General features: G+C 35.9%; 2 protein-coding genes across 2 annotated transcripts; both read left to right on the forward strand.

Moving 5' to 3' along the window:
• Positions 1-13422: 13422 nt before the first annotated feature.
• LOC136806923 (ras-related protein Rab-9A-like) lies at positions 13423-15251 on the forward strand. The gene is made up of 2 exons (XM_067063491.1): positions 13423-13737; positions 14076-15251. Exons 1-2 carry the CDS (start codon positions 13505-13507, stop codon positions 14476-14478), a joined length of 636 nt encoding a protein of 211 aa, XP_066919592.1. The 5' UTR covers positions 13423-13504; the 3' UTR covers positions 14479-15251.
• A 383-nt stretch (positions 15252-15634) lies between these two features.
• LOC136807004 (bactericidal permeability-increasing protein-like) lies at positions 15635-16939 on the forward strand. Its single transcript, XM_067063580.1, has 4 exons — positions 15635-15734; positions 15933-16044; positions 16411-16539; positions 16807-16939. Exons 1-4 carry the CDS (start codon positions 15635-15637, stop codon positions 16937-16939), a joined length of 474 nt encoding a protein of 157 aa, XP_066919681.1.
• The last annotated feature ends 5305 nt before the right edge of the window (positions 16940-22244 follow it).

The following is a 22244-nucleotide window of genomic DNA, read 5'->3' on the forward strand; positions in this document are numbered from 1 at the left end:
AACTTGAACTTTCAAAGTATTGAAATCAACGGATTGTCAGTCGCTTTTGTTAGCAGTGAAGCAAGTAAGTCAATCTTTGGGAAGAGAAGACGGATATGAATTTGATGCAGGGGTGTATTAGGATTGTTAGGTATCACTGAATAGTTTCTATGATATAAAAAAGATTTAATGGGGGAATTTCTTTCAATGGGCACAATCCTTATTAAATCAAGACTTTGATTACTTTAAAGAATGAAAATCTTGTAAAAAAAATGAAAGCCTCGTTCATCTTCATTCCCTCCGTTTTCACTTTAAATTTGAAATTGGCGTATTTGCCTGACACGTTCTAGCTCATTTGCACAGGGTCGGGAAAACCCCTTGGGATATGTGCCACCCTTAAAGGTACCTTTTTTGGGTAAAGTCCCGGTAAGGGTCGGAAAATTCACAAAATTTTCCTTTGTTTTCTCCTTTTTAGTCCCGTTAAGGGTTTGAGGGTCGAATATCGGGCGGCACCCCCCCCCCTCGCCAGATCGCAACCCTAGTATCCTCCCCCGGGGGGTAACCCATTAAGGATTTGCCTGACTGCCAAAAATAGTCTATCTAAAATAGATGCAAATGTATGCCAAATTCATTCCATAAGTCATTTTGACATTAAGTTTTTCGAAAACAGCCGCCTGGTATTCAACTTTTATAGCTTAAAAAGTCACTCACGCATTAAATGTAATGTGCCGTTTTTAATTCTCCTTTGGGAAAACGAAACCTGTTATGCCGGCTACGATTGATTCGTTTTTTATACTACTTAATTGACAAGGAATTTACGATGTTCTCTACCGTTTTGACTTTCTCGACGTCACAACTATGTGTAAGTACTTTCGTTTACATAATGAAAACACACGGGTTTTGCCAAGCTGAATGATGTAAAATGATCCTGTTTTATGGCGCGCCAAAAGGCTTTTTAATACTAACTTTTTTTATCAAATAATAATCTAAACTTTCACTTTTATAATACCACTTTCATTTTTATAGTATACAACTTTTTTTTATATACCAACTTTTATTATAATAAAACAACTTTTTTATATCAGATTTTTTTTTTAAATAGATTTTTTGTTATAATATCAACTTTTTTTTATAGCACTTTTTTTATAAATCAACTTTTTTTATAACTTTTTTTTTTTAGTCCATTTTCTTTTTTCACCATGGACGGGCCTTTACAGCTCTTCACTGGAAAATCTACATGAGGGCAATGTCATGACTTGTCCTTGACTTGGCTGTTGGCTTGGGTAAAGGGTAACGCTGAGTTGAGTAAAGTAGACGAGAAGGCACTTTCGATTTCAAGCGCAACTTTTTGTCGTCTCCATGGAAACTTTGAATTTCTGCTGAAAAGGGTCTGGCTGGATCGGTTGATGGATTTTGGTTGGCAACAAATAGGCCATTTCACACTCGAAATGAATCATGGGTAATCAGGACTGGTTGCGCTCTAGTAACGACTTCCGGTTGGCTAGACGCAAAAATCTTTAAATTTTTTCAAAACTTTGGACCAATAATAAGTCGTTATCAGCGCGCAGTGGCCCTGATTACCCATTACGCTTTGCGACTGTAAAATGGCATCATCCAGTCTATCAAAAAACCTTAAGTGGTCTCCAGGCTAGCTGTAATCACGCTAAGACTCTTTCTACACTTGATCGATTATACACGCATAGTAAGCGAGACAAAAATTGGTGTTATAAACTAAAAAAAAGTTGGTACTATTAAAAAAAAGTTGGTATTATAAAAAAAAAGTTGATATTATAAAAAAAAGTTGATATTATAAAAAAAAGTTGGTATTATAAAAAAAAGTTGGTATTATAAAAAAAAGTTAGTATTAAAAAGCCTTTTGGCGCGCCATACTGTTTTGTGTATTCATCATTATTGTTGACTGGCGACCCGTTCCTTTTGATTTTTCAAACCCGACACAGATTTTTTACAAACATATCACTATGAGAATTCAGTAAAGGATACTAAAACACAATTCCTGTGTGAATTTGAACAAGATTGGAGAAATTTGAAGTGTTATGGCTGAAAATGATTGTATTTGGACTTTGTCGTAATTTCATCGCGGCTGGCGACCGTTCCTTTTGATTTTTCAAACCCAACACAGATTTTTTACAAACATATCACTATGAGAATTCAGTAAAGGATACTGAAACACATTCCTGTGTAAATTTGAACAGATTGGAGAATTTTCACAGGCGGAAAATGATCGTTTTTGGACTTTTGGTCGTAAGTCGGCAGCTGGCGACCGTTCCTTTTTTTTTCAAACCCGACAACATTTTTTTAAAATTATATCACTATGAGAATTCAGTAAAGGATACTAAACACAATTCCTGTGTAAATTTAACAAGATCGAGAAATTTTCACAGTTTATAACTGAAAATGATATTTTTTGGAACTTTGTCATAATTTCATTGGTTGGGGCGACCGTTCCTTTGAAGATTTTTCAAACCCGAAACAGGTTTTTTTCCAAATATCACTATTATTACATACACACTATTGTACCATTTTATTTGGATTGTCCTACTCTCCTCCACCAAGTATTATCCCAACAGAAAAAATAACGCTTAGCTAAAAGCTGTGGCCTCTAATTTAGGCTATTTTTCTCCCCAAAATTTTATCCGGACAATCAAATCAACGGCGCATCATAGCTTCGCTATTGGCAAGTTTAGAAAAAAATAAATTTATAAGAACTTGGAAATATTGACTTCTAAATGTTTATCTCCTTTAGCTCCAATTTTTTAGTGGAGGATGAGTGGGCGAGGGGTGGGGTTGGTTCTTGAGGCAAGAAAGTACATGTGTAATCACTTAGAAGAGCTAAACTTCCAGCTGGTTTATTTATTCGTTAAGATTATTTCTCATACTCGCTCTGCAATAGAATTATTACTTTGCTTTCTGATCTGTTCTGATTACTAGTTTGTGGGCAACGTTCTAACACAACTAACTCAGCAAACTCATCTTTCACATCTTTTAATCTCTTAAGCCGGAGCTTCCAGCGCAGCTGGTTTATTTACTCTATTGCTTTATCAACTCGTATTTTTTACTTTATTCGTTCGTTTATCCATTGCTTTATATACCGTGAGTGGTCCTAAATCCGACAGCCCTGCCTAAATCTGATGGGGTCTTTCAAAGATACAAACTAAAATAAAAACAAACCTTTCGCTGTGATGCAACGAAGATACCAAAGTGTCAACTAAACTGAGAAATTTGATACACTGAACCAATTGAACCCAAATAACAATAATTGCTTTTATACAAAATTGTCCGAATTGTTAACGTTAAACACAAGCAACGGATTCAGAGTAATAGAGAGGTATATAATTATTTTTACAACTCACACGTTTTTGATCTCATTAATTGACATCTTGACATTATAGTCATATTGTTAGATGTTTTGTTTCAAGAGTTCTTGCAATAGTTTATTGTTCAACTTGGAGAGGTAATGTTTGTAAACATAGAATTTTTTTTCATAACAGTTATTTGGGGTGTCGGATTTAGGCAGGGCTGTCGGATTTAGTACCACCCACGGTACTCTCTACCTCGCAGATTCATTCATTCATTTATCTATTGCTTTGTGAACTCGCTACTTCGCTTTGTCTACAATCTTGCACAACAGTCTCACTTCGCTCTTCTAGAGAAATGCATTGAAGATATTTTCGCATTTTCTTCCAAACAACATCACAAAATACTAAAAATGCTTCGCAAACAGTGAAAAAAATTTTACCTGCGGCGCTCGTTTGATTTACCTGGCTTCGCTCAGAATAATTGCGAAGCTCCTAAAATTCATAATTCGGACCCTGAGTGGTTTTATTTTTTATTTCAAGCCAACATCTTAGCTCGCCCATAGTTACAGGGGTTTGTGCTAAAAACTAAACATAGAGAATTTTCCAAATCCCCCATTTCGATTAATGCAATGAAAAATGAAACTTTTTTATGTTTCACTTTTTCGCACATATTCTTCAAATGAAAATATTTTAAGTTCTTCTTTTATTCAATGATTTTTCACAGCACTTTGTTGACAATCTAACTCTCGCATCATATCAAATTCCTGCTTTCTGCAGTAAAATTGAAGATGAGATAAAACATAAGCCACGCATCACAGAAAACAAATAATATGAAACAAATATATGAAGGGTGGGATTTTACAGCCACCCACCACCCGTCATGCAAGGCACTGAAAGGCCATTGGTGCCAAAAAAGGGCCGTTTGAAATGCGGCAGCCACATTGGTGGAAATTTGATAAACAGCTGTGAAGAAGCGCTGGGAACCAGGCGTACCCAATCGATAACATTGATTGTCGATTTAATCGATGTCAATCGATAAAAGTCGTTCGTAATCGATGATCGATCGATTACTAATCGATGGCCAATCGATAGGAACGTAAAATTTTATTATCGATTGGTATCGATTTTCATCGATTAAATTCGATTATTATCGATTAGCCATCCATTGAATTCGATTGTTATCGATTAAGATCGATTGTGATCGATTGTGCTAATTTTCTGTATGTATGATCGCTACTCTGTGTACCAGAGTGTATGTCTTAATTTCGCGGTCCAAGAGAATTTTGTCTTGATTATTGCATTTTTTTGCAAAAAGGACTCTACTTTTAGGATTTTTTTTCAGTTGACCCAAAAAATCACATTTCCCGGCATTTTAATTTCACGGTTGAGCTCCAAAATCGTTTTTCGCGGCATTTTAATTTCGCGGTTTTCTGAACTCGACCGCGAAACCGTGAAATTTTCATGCAATAAAGTATTTTGACGGCCGAATGACTATTCTGACGACCAATTTTCCACCTGTCGGTGGACGACTATCCACCGACCGAATAACTATCTCGATGGCCGAATTTCCCGCAATTCTAACCCTCTTGGTGACCAGGGCTTGGATAGAATCACACAAACAAATCACTGTATTAATCGGATTAATGCACAGGGGAATAGGAATGGCCAAAAACCATGTACCGTGGTTTTTCTAATTTTAATTTAACGCGTACCCTGTTTTTGGCGAAAAATCGTAATTAATCTTACTCTAATTATTAACGCGTAGCCAAAATTCTGCATAATTAATTTCACTCTAATTATTACGCGTGATCAAGCCTTGGACAAGAAAAATTAGACAGGAAAGTTTTATTTTTGATAAACTTCTTTCTTTCAAAAACACAAATTAAAGGGATCTTCGTCATCCTCCTCTAGCTCCTCCAAATCAGCTAATGCTTGTTAATACATTAAAATACGATCTATATGTAATATATATTACACAAGCCTTTAACGCGTACTTAAAAGGTTTCATGGTTGGCGGAGGAGCGGAATCGGCCCTTTTTTCGGACGGAGTGGCGGAATTTGGCGAAAATTTAGACGGAATTACGGAAATTGGGTTCTCTGACGGAGACAGAAAATAGACAATTTTAGTGCGGAAAAACGGAATTTAGCAAAACAATTTGCGGAATTTTGGAATTAGTAAAAGATATTCAAAATTTGCGGAATTTTCAACAAAAATATTGAATTTCTAAGGAATTTTCAGTGACACAATTTTGGTTCAATTTAAGACGGTTTGACGGAAATTTGAGAAAAATTTGGCGGAATTGCGGAATTGGGTACCCCCTGAAACCCCCCCTTAAAACACTTGAATATCGTAATTAATTGTTCTCTAGTTTTTCACACGTGCGTAGCGTCAAAAATAATTATTTATTGCCACACGTTAAATTAGAAAAACCATGGTAGGGTTGCGTTTTTAGCGAATATAAAGAAATCGATATTAATCGATAACAATCGAAAGCAATCAGCGATTAATCGATAGCAATCGATACAATCGAATCCAATCGATAAGAACGTAAAGTCTTAGTATCGATTGGCTATCGATTGTTTATCGATTAGTCAGTATAGACCTAACTCTTCACACAAAAATTACGGGAAACGCATGTTTGGACTTTGTACCCTATGCTGCACTCAAACACTTAAGCCAAAGTCCCGCAAAGGCAGGACAAAAATCAGTTTTTTGAAGTTTGCAAAAAAACGCCACATAGAAGATCTTTCAAATTCAGTATGTGAATAGAGCAGTAAAAAATACAACTTTTCTATTTTTCCTTTTTTTGCAAAAGTTCTAGGAATGAAAATAAAGGGATAATGATAATTGAATGCTATCCATTGATGACCCGCGGCACTATCGTGAAGCTAGAATCGCTTCGCCTACTCTTCGCTTGAGAAAATGATTGACAGATTGAAGTTTTTCATCCGCGCAGGAGTTCGCGGAGCGTTCTTGGCTCAATCCTCGGACCGCGCTAAAAATGGTAGACTGAGCTGTGATAGATCATTTCGATGGAAGTTGTTGGAATGTTTACAAGGCTCTTGACTGAAAATTGTTTGTTTTATTGTCAATGATGACAGTGTGGTTATTAATTTTGTTAGATCTAACAAATTGATGTTTGTAAGTGCACTTTATAGTTTTGATTCCCATTGAAGAATCATATTCTGGTTTTCATGTTATTAGATGCTGTTTTGGAGCTTTAGGTCTACACTGTTAGTTATTGATCACTATCGATTATTATCGATTAATATCGATTGATTTCCCGTATCGATTTCATCGATTGGGTACGCCTGCTGGGAAGCATCAGTGTAGAAGAAACCACTTTCGTTTTTGTTGCAGGTAGGTTTCTATAAAAACTTCTCTCAGGGATTACTTGTCAATGTACATGTACACATGTGGTGTGTCAACTTGTCAGTATTGTATTGTTGTAAAGGAAAAAATAAAAGAGGTAAAACTAGCCTAGTTTATAATCCTGATACAGGAGTTAAGTTTAGACTGTTCAGAAACTAAATCGTCCCAAGCAGTTGACGGTATTAATAATATTTTCGATTATATCCAGAATGTAAGAAAGTGTTGTAAGGAGAAAGACTATATACCTTTCTATTTGGCTGATAAAAAATTGAAGAGCAGACAAACCTGCCAGGAACTGACGAATTCGCAGGAGCACATGGAACGAATGGAAAACATGCTGGAATTTTGGAGCCAGTTTTTTGAGAAATTTTTCCGAAGCTTCCATTACATAAGCTACTGACCGCGGCGTGTTCCTTTAGAGAAATTTGTCTCTTTCTTGAAAGCATTTTTCGAACCGATATTTACTACTAGTGGGAGTTATCTCTTTTTAGGTAAGAATTTACTTATGATGTAATCTTTTTTCAGTCATCTGACCATAAAAATGGTACCATTAGCTGCAGGAACAAACAAAAAAAATTGATTCGCTCGAAAATATTTTTGGTCTTTTTTTTCAAGCTTGGTGGAAATGGTTAGTGTTTTTCCTGAATAAATATTTGTGTAGTTAATAAGGAATTTTTCTTAAGTTTTTCTCGCTTTGGTTTATAGTCAGATGGAGATACTATCTACTACACCAGACCAGATAATGGTGCGGGTCAGAATACCCAAGTTAGAGGATTACCTTATTTAGGAGATTTTCAGTCTCTTATTTAATAGAACTTTATCTAAACAAGGAGAATTCTGTATGTTTCACCAATTTACTTCAGAGCACACTATTTGCACAATATGAAAATAAGATCACGTGAAAGATCACGTTTCTGTGATTCCGATGATGACCCAAAAACCAAAATAAAATATCTTTTCATTCTTTTTCAAACTTCGAAAAACCATAAATAGCCTCATTTGCATGTGTTGATGGGTCGTGGCTTCTTCACAAAGACGAAAGACAAATCTATTATTTCATCGTACTTTCCAGTCTCTTGTTCGTAGTTTTTCTGACTCTCTGGTTCTTTGTGAGTTATTTTCTATGTTTTCTAACTTACTGAATGACTTACCGACAGATCGCCACCGGTGGGAATCGAACCTAATAAATGCAAAGTTATTTTGCAACCCAATGCCTTATCCACTGTGCCACGGATTCATGCCAGAATAGCGCTTCTGGCGGCTATTTATAATTGTACAAACTGCAGACCAGACTCAGTACAGTCAAGTATCAATCAGTTAGGAACATTTGGCGAGTTCCTGTCAGCCTAGACTAATGTTAAATTTTCTTTCAGAAAAAAGACTATAATTTGTTTACCTTTATCCTTGCAGCTTCCCAACATCCAAGCTCTCAAACATCACAAGCCAAATGAAATTACTTTCGATTTCCCGTGAAAAATCCGGGGTTCAATAAATGAAGACTTTCTTTTCCGCACAAGTTATCTTTCCTTATATAACGAATTATTACTTTTCAATATAATTGTTAAATATAATTTTTGATTACAAAAATATTTAACATTGTATTTTAAGTTTGAAAAAGTCGATTCTACTTAGTTCTTTGTTTTCATGTCTAACCCCCGTCTCAAACGAAGTCCAAGAATCCCGAAATTTTTGGCAGTCGGGCGTTCAAAATAAAGGCGTTTTCATTTTCCGCCCACTTACGAAATTTTCTTCAAAATAGGCATTTAAAATATCTCAAAGTTAAAAATACTAGTATAAAACCCTATTTTCTACCATATAGTTCTTCTTCCAAAACGAAAAAAACAAAATACACTAGAGAAATAAAGAAATTACGAGTTTTATCAAGCCACCCAAAATGAACTTTCATTCGTCGCGCGTCATTGGATTGTTTACGTCACGATCTATTGTCAACCATTGCCCAATCCCGTAAGCGATTGAAATGCCGTCAGTAATAATCTGAGAAAGAGAACAATAACATTATGACATCACACAAATAAATTACGCTGGGAAAGTCCGCGAGGACAACACGCGGTCTTAACTTTTTTCCCTCGTAAGTTAGGGGGGAAAACGAAAGTACTCTATATTTTACGTATGGGGAAGTGTAAGAAAGATTTACAAAATAGAAAAGTTTTGTTTTGGGGTAAAGAATCAGTATTGTGAATTTAAGCGAGTTTCTATTTTGCAATTTTTCTACAGAGCCAAATAAAGATTTTTTCTATTGTTCTTGCTCGATTGCCTCTAAGGATAAGTTCCGTAGTTATGAGGTTATCGAGACAAAATGTGACGAATTTGCGCGGAAACGAAATTTAACATTAGTCTAGGCTGCCTGTACGTGGCCGCAATCAAAAAAATCATAACAACACTCATTAAAAAATGACGTTTGTGTCTTTTTGCACTTTTTTTTAGCCTAGAGAATGTAGCAAACATAGTAAATATAAGCACACTGTGCTTTTAATTGGCTGAAAAATTTTTTTGCGTCGGAAAAACTTTTTTAAACTTTCAGCAATGATCGACCAAACTGTTACGATGAAAATTATCCAGCGCATTTTTTATCTTCTACCTTTTTCATCTTCAATGAAGCATTCAAAGTTTACTGAAGTTAAGCACATAAGATATTCTTATAATTATTGATATTCACTGAAACACCGTTCGTTGCCTGCTGCGGTGGAGTGCATGACGTAACTCGCGCGGCAACTAACTTGCCTTCTGTTGGAAGATCATTTTGGGCATTTTGGCGTTACCACCCTCGAAGCAGTGGGCGCCTCTGTCTTTCCGCAACTCTGTCCACCATTTTAGATGGCCTTAACAATAGATCCAAAAGTGCGCCATAATCTTGGAAGATAATTTGTTTTGGTCTCCGGCTTTGGGAAGTAGCAATGTTTTTGGTTGTTTTAGATGGAAAATGGTAAGAAACTTAAGTTTAAAAGTCATTTAGCTTTTGCTAGCTTTATAGAATGGCAGGATCCTGGATGGTTCCCCTAACTGTCAATATTTGAGATATTACGAAAATCGCTGCTTTTTGCCGTAATCGCTTTCGTTTTTAACATAAGGTCTTAGCAACGGGTACCCCGGGTATAGTTACGGGGCATTGAGAAAAAATCCTGACATAGAATTTCAAAAAGATTCACGCTACTGTATCATATTCTACATTACAAAATACACCTGTTCTATGTTGGGTTTTTTTCTCGGTGTTTTGTAGGCTTAATTATCGTCATGCAAAGTAAATAAAACCCCCTGGAAATCTTTAGGTTTTGATAAGCAAAATACTTACATACTATTGTTTACTTTTCAGGTATTCATCCAATCAGAATTCACCCTCAGAAACTTTCAACCAATAAAAATTCAACCGTGACGCGGGAAATGATCCAATCAGAATCCCGAAGCTAAAGACTTAACAGCCAATCAGAATTTGTTAGCGAGCAGTATTCATCCAATTGGAATCGCGTAACACGAAAGCGAAAGTGAAAGTAAAGGCGGAAATATATTCTTTTTTCGACGTGATTTGCATATATTTGGACAGAAAGAAACGCCAATTTGTCAAAGATTTGTTTAAAACCACCTTATTTTTTGTTGAGTATCGCCTAAATTTATCGAAAAAAATAATACTGCTCTTAGTTTAATCCCGGGATTGAAAAAACCTGATGGCTTTTCAACATTAATCTTAAAATCTTCTTTATTTTTAAGTATCCCCGGGGCGCTCAACGCCGAAAGAAAAATAAGCGGGCGGAACCGCCCTCTTAGTTTAATCCCGGGATTGAAAAAACCTGATGGCGAAGAAGTAGTGATTGGAGGTTTTTGTAATTAGACAGCATGACAAAGGTTTGTTATATTTTAGCATAACAAAGACAAACTCAGGAGGTAAAGTAAATTGCGTTTCCACTGCTTTTAACTGTTTTTCTAATAAAGAATATCTTCAAACTTGACTTAACTGAGACTGTAATAAGAAGAAAAAAAAAAAGAGTGCTTGTTTCGAGCTCCAACCCTAACCCTAACTGATAATAACCCAATTCCTAGCCAATCTGATACGTAACCACACCCAAACCACACCCATACTCAACCCTACCAGGCTGCCTGCAGGTCCTGACACTATTCCCGCATACCGGATCCGAAAAATAGATACATGTCTTTCGTCTTTATGAAGAAGCCTTCACCGTGTTGACATAATTTTTAAAATAATGAAGAAACACTCTCGACCTTCAAAACACGTTTTTTCTCAACCCCCTTATTTAGGAGAGACAAGAGCGACTCACTTTCTGTTTGACCCGCGTTTTGACCGCGCTTGAACGTGTTTCTTAAATATGGCCGGATCTATATTATTACTTTTCACGAAATTCTCATGATGTAGATCGGCCTTTAGATTGATAGACCCTAACCATCCTAGGTCCACGATCATAAGCAGAACTCAACCAAATTTTGCTCGAAGGGAGAAAAAACAAGCTCAGTCAATCTATGAAGTTCAGAGAAAGAAATCTCCTACTTAAGAGACCTTCACTTAAATAGAGTATATCTCTTATTTAGGGTATAATCGGGTATAATCGTCATTCACAATCGAACAAGTTCAAACGAAAATTGCGATTGAACCAATTGAATGTAATCCAAGGTGATGGAATAATTGCAATTCGATTTTCAAACGCAATCAAATCTCAATCAAACGGCTGATTTCTGGGTAATAAATATTTGATTGTGTTCCCCATTAATTGAGATTCGATTATGTTCGATTGATTAGTTCAATTACCATACTGTAATGTTCAATTTAGATTGATTGTAATTAAATTAGCACACTCCTCTAGAGCTTTAGAGCTTGCCATTTGAAAATCAGATAAAAGCGAGTGTGTAAGTACCGCACAAGACTAGCTATAGCGATATATTAATGTAGAGCAAATGGGTGGGCTATCTCTTTATATTTTCCAGGAGGATTTTGTTCAGATTTCAGATTTTCCGGGGGGGTTCATTGAATTTTCTCAGAGTTTTCAGAGGGATCTCTCCTTATAAAATGACACCAATAATTATTTTCCCCAGATTTCCAGGGGATAATTTGTTGCATTCAAAATTTCTAGTAGGTTTGGTGAAAAAGGTTTGTCAATAGGGGGTATAATTTTTTTTTGGAATAATAGCCTAATGCAATTGGTCAATTGGTCAACAAAGATAAACAAGCATTGACTGTTAAAAATCATACAAGAAGAAAGCTTGTCTTTTATTATTAAAAGATAAGCTGAGATCTACAAAGAAAATATTTTGTCTGTGCATTAAACGATATGATCAATGATGTACAAATATTGCCTGTTTTCTCCTTGAATCTTGAATTCTGTTTCTTGTATATACTGTAATTGTGGTATATGAAAAAAGTAAAAGCAATGTTTATAACGCAATTACAGTAAAAAACTAAAACTACTACTACAACCGAGGGTTTTCCTTGACTTGTCTGACTTTCCCAGACATTGTCAATCGAACAAGTCAAACGCCAAATCAATTGAACACAATTGAACGCACTCAAATAATTGTGATTCGATTGTCAAACGCGTTTGAATTATAATCAAATATTAGGCCACAATCACAAATAACTTGTGTTTGCCTCGTCCAACCGACTGATAATTTTTCTTGATTTTCCAATTATATTTTAAGTTTGCAAAGTTGCAAAATTGTCAGAATTTTCCAATAGATTTGTTTTTGTGGATGCTGAAAAAACTCAGACCTCTCGTAAAAAACAGATCTCTTCAAATTTTTATGCAAAAACAGGGACCGCCCTAAAATTTCCAAATTATGTTTATACACGTGTTTTTTTTTATAAGGAACCTTAACTTTCCTCTGAGTTCCTTATTTTTACAGAGAATTTCAGCCTCATAGTTCCTTATCGAGTTCCTTATTTACATAGCTGCTAAGTTTGGATAACCATCTCTTACTGTTCCTTAAAATTTGTTTTCTTATTCTCAGCCTTAGCAGTTCCTTAACAATTCCTTATTTTTTGGACCATTTTCAGCCTCGAGTTCCTTATAAACGTGTTCCTTATAAAAAAAAGTGTATGTTCAAATATATCCTCCTCCCCTTTTAGGGGGCTGGAATTTAAAAAGTTTCTCAAAAGCTCCCTTTTTCCTAAGTTTTTTCAAAAAGACACACAACAAGGAGCTGTTGTGTAAAGGTGAAAAAGGCTACTCTTTCCAGTGGAACATCCCATTCCTCCTCCCCTAGGATGATTAATAAAAATTTGTGACAATAGTACACTCTTAAACTGCCTGCAACTTTTGAGCTATTTGGTGCAATTCTTTTCTAAATAAGAATTTTAGAAATTATGACGTTTTGAGGGAGGAAAGTTTGTTTTTTTCCTTGCACATAGCTGTAGCTAATTTTTTCGAAGCACTCCTCTCAGCTAGAGTTGCTTAATATGTAAATTTAGAAACTGAATACCTTTGATGAAGATCTTATGTATTTTAATGTAATTATACACATTTCGATCATCTTTTGATGCTGTCGAAGTATGGATCATAGGGGAGTTTGGGAACATTGAGGAGTACGGAACATAAGGGAGTAAAGAAATAATGGAAATTTAGAAATTTGAGGGGGGTCCGTGTTTTCGTAAAAAAGAATGTTCTTCAATAAAAGTTGATTTATGTGCCTACATTTATATTTAAAATATATTTCCAATTAGACAATTAGTGCCCTCACCATGCAACTGAAATTGAATGAAAATGACAATGAGGGAATATTGTATTATCAAACATTTTCACTTTTTGTGTATAATATCTTTTTTTTATCAAGGTTTAGTAAAATCTAATATGCACCAAATTTAATACCTTTGAAAATGGCAACAAAACCCAATTTTCTGAAAGTCATCATTCTTGGGGATGGTGCGGTTGGCAAGAGTGCGTTGATGAACAGATTTGTCAACAACAAATTCGATAGTCAGTCTTTTCACACAATCGGTGTTGAATTTTTGAACAAAGAAATCACGATATCGAAAGAAAATTATACACTTCAAATATGGGATACTGCTGGACAGGAGCGATTCAAAAGTTTAAGAACTCCTTTTTATAGGTAGGTCTTACATCAGAAGAGTTCTTTTTATTTTCAAAATGTAAAGCAAGTCAGCAAGTAGATACTTTGTTGATTGTAACTATTCTCAGAAGAGAGGGCTTCAAAGAAAAAAGGTTTTACAAAATTTATGTACTGAACTTTGGTTCTTTCAGTATTCTATAGACTATGTTTACGTGCAAGCTCTGCTAAAAGGCTCATCACAAGCTACTTTAAGACTCAGTCAAAACTTAATGTTTTGAGCACCCTTGTGATAACAGCAGTTGCTTACCCGGACTGTACGAAACACGTGTCTGAGGATAGTTATTTCAAATCTAACAAATATTGTTTTTTATTTTCAGGGGCTCAGATATTTGTTTATTGGTATACGCATTAGATGACGAGCAAAGTTTTTATAATTTGGATATTTGGAAGAGAGAATTTTTGTATTATGCTGACATAAAAGACCCTAACAGTTTCCCATTTGTCTTGTTGGGAAACAAAAGTGATATTGGTGAAGGCCGGTATGAAGTCAAAGAGGATGACGTAAAGAACTGGTGCCAAGCCAACGGAAATATAAAGCACTTTAAGACAAGTGCCAAAGACTCCATAAACGTTATACAAGCTTTTACTGCTTCTGTTGAACGCTGGATAGAGTCAGAATCGAAGTTAGATGGACAAATGAAGCCATCACCAGGCTATACAAAACAAGTGGATTTAAATAAACACCAACGTGAAGATAGTGGAAGTTCTAGGTGTTGCTAGAAATTGTTTTTAAATGTCTTATAATGTCTCTTTATGATGATTGCAGCACAAAATAAGATCCTTGTTCAGTCAGCTCGTGACAAGTCTTCTAATGGAACATACATGGATTTAATGAGACCCAGTAATGCTGGCTAAAGCATTTCACAGTTTATTTCTTGCACTGAGACGCTAGAAACATGTCTTTTTGGTGGAACTCTTTAAGAGGTCAAACTGTCAGATTGAAGAGACTCTTCCTTACGATGTCAGTTCAGTCGACACTCGATAATAACAAAATTGATATCCGTTATTTTCGGTTTTTACCCTTATCTTATGCTTATGATTTTAGAAATAGATTATGATGTATGAATTCATTTGAAATACTTTTGGTCTTAGTAACATTAGTAAGCGATCGATTTACACGCATTTTCCATATTCAGAATCACATAGAGGTTTGTTTTGTTGTTTGTGTTAATAATGGAATATTGAAAAGTGTTAATAATGAAATATTGAAAAGTGTTATTTCACATAAATTGTGCTCGAATTCGAATTTGATACAAAACCTCTTCTCTTGAAACTAATTGCACGTTTCATGCACTAGATACACCCTCGAACTGGTCCCCGTGACAAGTGTCTTTTATTAAAGGGATATTTAATAAAGAAATAGATAATTTAAAATAATAATTGTTATATCATTAGATTTATAATCTATGCATTAAAAGTGTTGATTGTTTTGTAGTTTTTTTATTTTCTTTGTAGAAAAATCAATACATCCAAATGTAAATTGATCACGTGAATTTTAAACGTTTTCATGTTTCCTGATGTCTTCGTACTCCAATACTGGTAGGTTTCGATGTATGAGAATATTACCTATAGATCTTCTCGAAGATATTGAAAGTAGATTCAAAAATATGTGCTAAAAGTGGTTAAATTTGATTTTTTTGCGGAATGTTATCAATTTGATTTTTTCCAGAAAGATTTTGTTACCGAAAATAGTAAGTTCCGCTTGAATGCACATTAAAACAGATTTCAAACTTTTCGAAACCTTTTTGAACTTTTTTTAAATTTTATTTCTTTGTTCGCCTAGATTGTTTCTTTTGTTTGACAAAGTAATGCTTGTATGTTATTTCGACAGATTTTGAGATTTTGGAAGCTTCATGTAGTTGCCTTATGGCTTGATATGTTGAAGAAGTTTCTTTTGACATTGTTTCTTACGATATGCCATAATATTATGTGCGAAGATTATTTTCAACAAGCAACTCAACGTGGATTGGATTATGGTAAAGCATTTTCATCCTGAAACTACTTTGAATTTTTCTATTTGATAATAACTCGTAACTGTCTTTTCAACGAACTCTAATAAACCAATTTAATAATTCGAATTTCACCGAGGCTTTTAAGGCTACTTACTTTGTTGCAGTTGCAGATTATACACACCTTGAAGATTTCACCATTTCAATTCCTCCTCTTTTTCGCAGTGCGTCAAATAGGAATTCCTTTCCTTGAGAGCGAACTACAGAAAATCAGCATCCCAACTATCTCTGGTTCGACCAAAACACCGCTCAGTGATTTCAGCTACGAGTTATCAAGGTATGATTGCTGAAAGTAGAAATCTCGTCCATTGATATAACGTTTTTTTCTCTGATAACTTTGCTGATAGACCTTTTCATAAATTACGTCAAGAACATCACTTGCCTCGTTTTGAAATTATTGCCATGGTGATTAACTCCCAGCGGGTTTTATTGCAACTACTTTCTATTCATAAAAAATCATTTAATGTCTCAAGGGATATGATCACTATGGAGATTGTTTGAATACGAGGCAAGTGATGTTCGTGACGTTATTTATGAAAAGGTCTATTGGGTACTGCTAAATAACACAATTTTCTATCATAAAAAACAATTTTCCCTCGATAATGACCCTATTGTACAATCTTCCTCCCTCTCCCTCTTTCAGCATTAAAATAATCGGATTGAACATTCGAACGTCAAATCTTACCATTGATCAGCAAACAGGATTATCACTCTCCTTTCAAAAATGTGACTTTCATGCTTCTTCCAAATGGCATTACAGAGAGCGAAACTGGTGACTAAATTGTTTTATTTGTTTAATCCATTTTCATTTTGCTATGAAATATAGATAATTTTACAATCCTGTGCCACAGGACCGTTCTTCACAAGGAAAGACTCGCAATTTTTGTGTGAAGCAAATGTATAGAATATAGCTTTTTCTCAGGAGGGGTAGCTGTTGTCTAAATAATGAAATAGCTGAAAAACACTGCTTAAAATCTCACTTCAGTGCAAAACCTATTAGCCCATACTTCAACTCAAGAATCGAGACCTTCTTTTCCAGGCCGCACGTGAAAGACAGCGGTGATGTAAACATAAATGCTAAAGATGCTAGTCTGCAGATGGTCGTTTCTTTAGGTAAATTTCTTTGTCATATTTGGGGTTCAAATAATGAATTATCTAGCCCAAAGCGCTAGAAAAGAATTACACAATGCTTAGCCAGTTTTCGTACATAAATTGCGTGATTTTCACATAAAGGCCGATCAATAAGAATTTTAACGGCGAGATTTAAAAAGTTAACTTAACAAAGGAATAAATAGTTAGATTTTAGACCCTTCCTTTTGACTTAGTGAAAATATTCTCAATTAGTTTCTCGGTGTTTATTTTTCATCCATCATATCAGAATCAAAATGATTACAAAGGAATTATTTTCATATTTAATCAGACGTGCACAATGAAAAACACCCGAAGGTCCATACAAAACAATGTGCTCTGACCATTGGCTCTTTGAAACTGAACTTTCATGGAGGTGCAAGGTAAAACACCTGATCTTATGGATTGAATTATATAAGATGATTGATATCAGTTTGGTTAGGGCTACGAATTTTTTAGGTGGGAGTTAGGGTTATTGATTTCATGGGTGAAGGTGAGGGTTATGAATTTTATAGGTAGTGGTTAGAGTAAAAAATTTCTAAGTTGATGACTAGGGTTACAAATTTCTTAGATGAGGTTTAAGATTTTGAATATTTTGGGTGTGGGTTAGGGTTACAAAATTGATAGGTGGGGGTTAGGGTTATGAATTTTTCTCAACTTTAGTTGAGCTACGATCTGACAATCTCTGTGTGTGTGTGTGTGTCTGTCTGTCTGTCACAAAAACTTTAGGGCAGCCTGGAGACTTGAAAAATGCTTGGATTTGGCTGAAATTTGGCACCCTTGTTCCTTGGGTGAATATCTGGGGACGTTTTTTTCATTTTTTTAAGGTCGGATCTGAAATTTGACACACTTGTTTCTTAGGTGAATATCTGGGGGTATTTTCTCCATTTCTTAGAAATTTTGATTTTTGAGGCTTGGGGATGAGTTTTTCGCCAAAACGAGGCTAAAGCTTTGGGGCAGCCTGGAGACGTTAAAAATTGTTGGATTTGGCTGAAATTTGGCTCACTTGTTCATTGGGTGAATATCTGGGGGAGATTTTTTCATTTTTCAAAAATTTAAAAAAAGGTTACCCTAACCCCCACCTATCAATTTTGTAACCCTAACCCCCACCTATCAATTTTGTAACCCTAATCCCCACATAAGAAATTCGTAACCGTAACCCCACCTATCAATTTTGTAACTCTAACCACCACCAACAGCACCTAACCCATATCACTTCGTAATCCTAACCACCACCTATCAATTTTGTAACTCTAACCCCCACCTAAGAAATTCGTAACCCTTACCCCCATCTATCAATTTTGTAACTCTAACCGGCACCTATCAATTCGTAATCCTAACCACCACCTATCAATTTTGTTACCCTAACCCCCACCTATCAATTTTGTAACCCTAACCCCCACCTATCAATTTTGTAACCCTAACCCCCACCTATCCATTTTGTTACCCTAGCACCCATCTATCAATTTTGTAACTCTAACCGGCACCTATCAATTCGTAATCCTAACCACCACCTATCAATTTTGTAACCCTAAACCCCCACCTAAGAAGTTCGTAACCCTAACCCCCACCTATCAATTTTGTAACCCTAACCCCCACCTATCAATTTTGTTACCCTAGCACCCACCTATCAATTTTGTAACCCTAACCCCCATTTATCAATTTTGTAACCCTAACCACCACCTACAGCACCTAACCCATATCACTTCGTAATCCTAACCACCACCTATCAATTTTGTAACTCTAACCCCCACCTAAGAAATTCGTAACCCTTACCCCCATCTATCAATTTTGTAACTCGAACCGGCACCTATCAATTCGTAATCCTAACCACCACCTATCAATTTTGTTACCCTAACCCCCACCTATCAATTTTGTAACCCTAACCCCCACCTATCCATTTTGTTACCCTAGCACCCATCTATCAATTTTGTTACCCTAGCACCCACCTATCAATTTTGTAACCCTAACCCCCATTTATCAATTTTGTAACCCTAACCACCACCTACAGCACCTAACCCATATCAATTCGTAATCCTAACCACCACCTATCAATTTTGTTACCCTAACCCCCACCTTTCAATTCGTAACCCTAACCCCCATCTATCAATTTTGTTACCCTAACCCCCATCTAAAAAAATTTTTAACCCTAACTCCCACCTTTCAATTCGTAATCCTAACCACCAACTATCAATTTTGTAACCCTAACCCCACCTATCAATTTTGTAACCCTAACCCCCACCTATCAATTTTGTAACCCTAACCCCCACCTATCAATTTTGTTACCCTAACCCCCACCTATCAATTTCGTAATCCTATCCCCCACCTATCAATTTTGTTACCCTAACCCCCACCTAAAAAAATTTTTTAACCCTAACCCCCACCAAAGAAATTCGTAACCCTAACCCCCACCTATCAATTTTGTAACCCTAACCCCCACCTATCAATTTTGTAACCCTAACCCCCACCTACACGCTTTTTCTTTTATAAGAATAACTTCTATAAGAATATCAGGGTGAGATTTCGAGTTTAAAACAATTGGCCTATTGTTTAGAACAATAGAAAAATAAGAATAATGCTCACCCTCAACCAAAGTACACTATTCTTATAAAAAAAAAAAGCGTGTATCAATTTTGTTACCTTAGAGCCCCCACCTATCAATTTTCTAACCCCATTTTGTAACCCTAACCCCCACCTATCAATTTTGTATCAATTTTGTAACCCTAACCCCACCTATTTTTTAACCCTAACCCCCACCTATCAATTGTGTTACCCTAGCACCCACCTATCAATTTTGTAACCCTAACCCCAACCTATCAATTTTGTAACCCTAATCCCCACCTATCAATTTTGTTACCCTAGCACCCACCTATCAATTTTGTAACCCTAACCCCCACCTATCAATTTTGTAACCCTAACCCCACCTATCAATTTTGTAACCCTAACACCCACCTATCAAATTCGGAACCTTAAACCCCACCTAAGAAATTTTGTTACCCCTTTGAAAACAAGGTTTAGGAATCTGTAACATTAAAGATAGTAAGGAAAATCTGCGCCATAGCTCAAACCTCTACCCAGACAATTCATTCCTTTTTTTCATGAAATTTTGAGGACATTTTTACTTAATTTCAGTTGGTTGTACAATATCTTTTCTGATAAAATCGCAGGCGATTTGAAGAAGATGGTAGCAGACGAGGTAATAATTTCAATGCTTAAAATTTTGATGGGAGCTATTAAGAGCTGAAGTTAGGGAAGCATGTAAGCTATATCGAGAATTTATCTTAGCGCTGGGGATAGTCAATTAAAGGTCAAACTTCTCGCAACAACAAAAGCCTTCCGAAGAGTTATGCAAGACATAAGACTGTTTTACGAGAAGACCTTCAGAGAACTATCGGTGGTCGGGTTAAAAAATATATTTTTCAAAATCTAGGATCGGAAGGTCTGAAATTGAATGGCGTTTTGAAGCTTTAGACTTTTTCCTCTTTATTGATGAGCGGCTTTTGTGCTATTTCCATTTGAATTCTTAAGTTCTGGGTTCTGGGGTGAATTTACATTTTTTCAAGTTGTTTAGTTAAAAATATCTGCAGAAAACTTTCATATTCTCAAGCTTTGCAAAAGAAAAAAAAACAAAAAAAAACAGGGTTGGTCGGGCCCGTTGAAGAATAAATTAATTTGGTCTTGCCTTAGGTCAAAATCATAAATTTGCTTGTTCCAGATTTGTCAATAAAGGATTCAATTGATTTGGAGTTTTATTTATCTCTTTCAGGTGTGTCATGCAATTATGCGGGTTTTGGAAAATGAAGGAGAACGTCTTTTGAGTCAAGCACCGGATATCATCAGCACTATCAAATCTCATATTATGGCAAATAAAAACTGATGACAGAATGAGATCGTCTTTCCATACTGTAAAAATGTACATAAATGATATTTTAATGAATAAATAAATTACCTATATACAATACCTTTTCCAATATGTTTAAAATGCACTGTAAGGGTCGGAAAAACTAGACATGCACTTTAAGGGTAGAAATTTCAGAAAATTCTTGAAAAATCTAGATATTTTGACCAAAAATGCTAGAATTTTGACCATTTTTTGCACGAAAGGGATCGAAAATTTTGGGGGAAATGCACTCTAAGGGTACGATTTTCACTGATTTTTGCTGCACTGTAAGGGTGCAATTTTAAAAGCCAATTTTTGGCCCGCACATACCGTCAGTCCGCAAACCCAGTGCCCCCCGGGCTTGAGCTATTCCTTTGCTTTGCTAGGTTTCTTCATAGATTTGCTTCCCGCTCGTTTAGCGGTCTGAACATGGAAAAGCATAAACTTTAACATATGAAAATAGCAAAGAATTACAAAAGGAACTTTTTGATATTGAGATTACCCAAGAAAGTTTCTTGGTTTACCAAAGAAAACTGCGCATGGTTCGTCCCTTGGAGAAGATTAAATTATTCGTCTAAAACTAGCCAAATTATTGGAGGAGCGAAAGTCCCTAGCGTAGGTAGCCCTAGACAAAGCTTAGAAGAATAAAATAAACATTAACAACTTTAAAAAATCAATTTAAAATCTATAAAAAGTTTGGTTTATGAATAGCCGGGAGCGATCGACTCCTGTCAACATTTCTGTGCATTTGTTTACTGAGAGAAGGTAAAGTTCGTGGCGAAGAGTTCCCTTTGACGGATTTCGAACGGTTGTGTTGTACAGGTGGCAAGGATCGACTGTTGGTCAATCGTTGTTGTATGGTGGTGATTTGTGAGGATTGTTGTTCACGTAGCGTGCCAACAGACGCTTTGTAAGATATCGGGAGGTGCTCCAAATTCATTGCATTCATCCTACGCTTTCGTTTTCGATCTTCAAACAGTTTGAGTGATCTACCTCTTCTTCCGAACAACCAACCAGAACGAACAAGACGGCCGATATAATTCCATCTTCTCACACTCTGATCAGACCTTTGAAGTCTCTCAAACCTTTTATCTTGTTCTTGATCGTCTCGTATGCTTTGAACGGCCGCGTTTAGATCGACGTCCGCCTGACGTGCCGCACGGGAAACCTCTTTATACAACAAGTCAAGTTTACCAACAGGTTTAGTCGCTCGCTTGAGAATACTCTTGGATTTCTTCTTAGTTTCAACAGAACACTTGTTATTAAATTCAGTTATGAGCGTCGGTTCCAGTTTATCTCTTTTCAACTGTGTATCGTGTACAATAAATGGTTGAATAGGCGATCGAGGTCTGACCACAATTCGACCTGTATTCGCCTTTGTAATTTGTGGAATCTCTTGAGTTTTATGTTCGATTGCTTTTGATTCTTCATCTTCATCGACACTCTCCGATATACTCGATAAACCAGTT

Source organism: Clytia hemisphaerica, unplaced genomic scaffold (genome assembly GCF_902728285.1).
Source record: "Clytia hemisphaerica strain Z4C2 unplaced genomic scaffold, Clytia hemisphaerica genome assembly, whole genome shotgun sequence".
NCBI lineage: Eukaryota > Metazoa > Cnidaria > Hydrozoa > Leptothecata > Clytiidae > Clytia > Clytia hemisphaerica.

Excerpts from the sequence above, each read along its gene's own strand:
- LOC136806923 (XM_067063491.1), top strand. The coding sequence starts at position 13,505 with ATGGCAACAAAACCCAATTTTCTGAAAGTCATCATTCTTGGGGATGGT. Across the intron at positions 13,738-14,075 it reads TTAAGAACTCCTTTTTATAG|GGGCTCAGATATTTGTTTAT; the intron begins GTAGGTCTTACA and ends TTTTATTTTCAG.
- LOC136807004 (XM_067063580.1), top strand. The coding sequence starts at position 15,635 with ATGTTGAAGAAGTTTCTTTTGACATTGTTTCTTACGATATGCCATAAT. Across the intron at positions 16,045-16,410 it reads TTCAGCTACGAGTTATCAAG|CATTAAAATAATCGGATTGA; the intron begins GTATGATTGCTG and ends TCCCTCTTTCAG. Across the intron at positions 16,540-16,806 it reads CATTACAGAGAGCGAAACTG|GCCGCACGTGAAAGACAGCG; the intron begins GTGACTAAATTG and ends CTTCTTTTCCAG.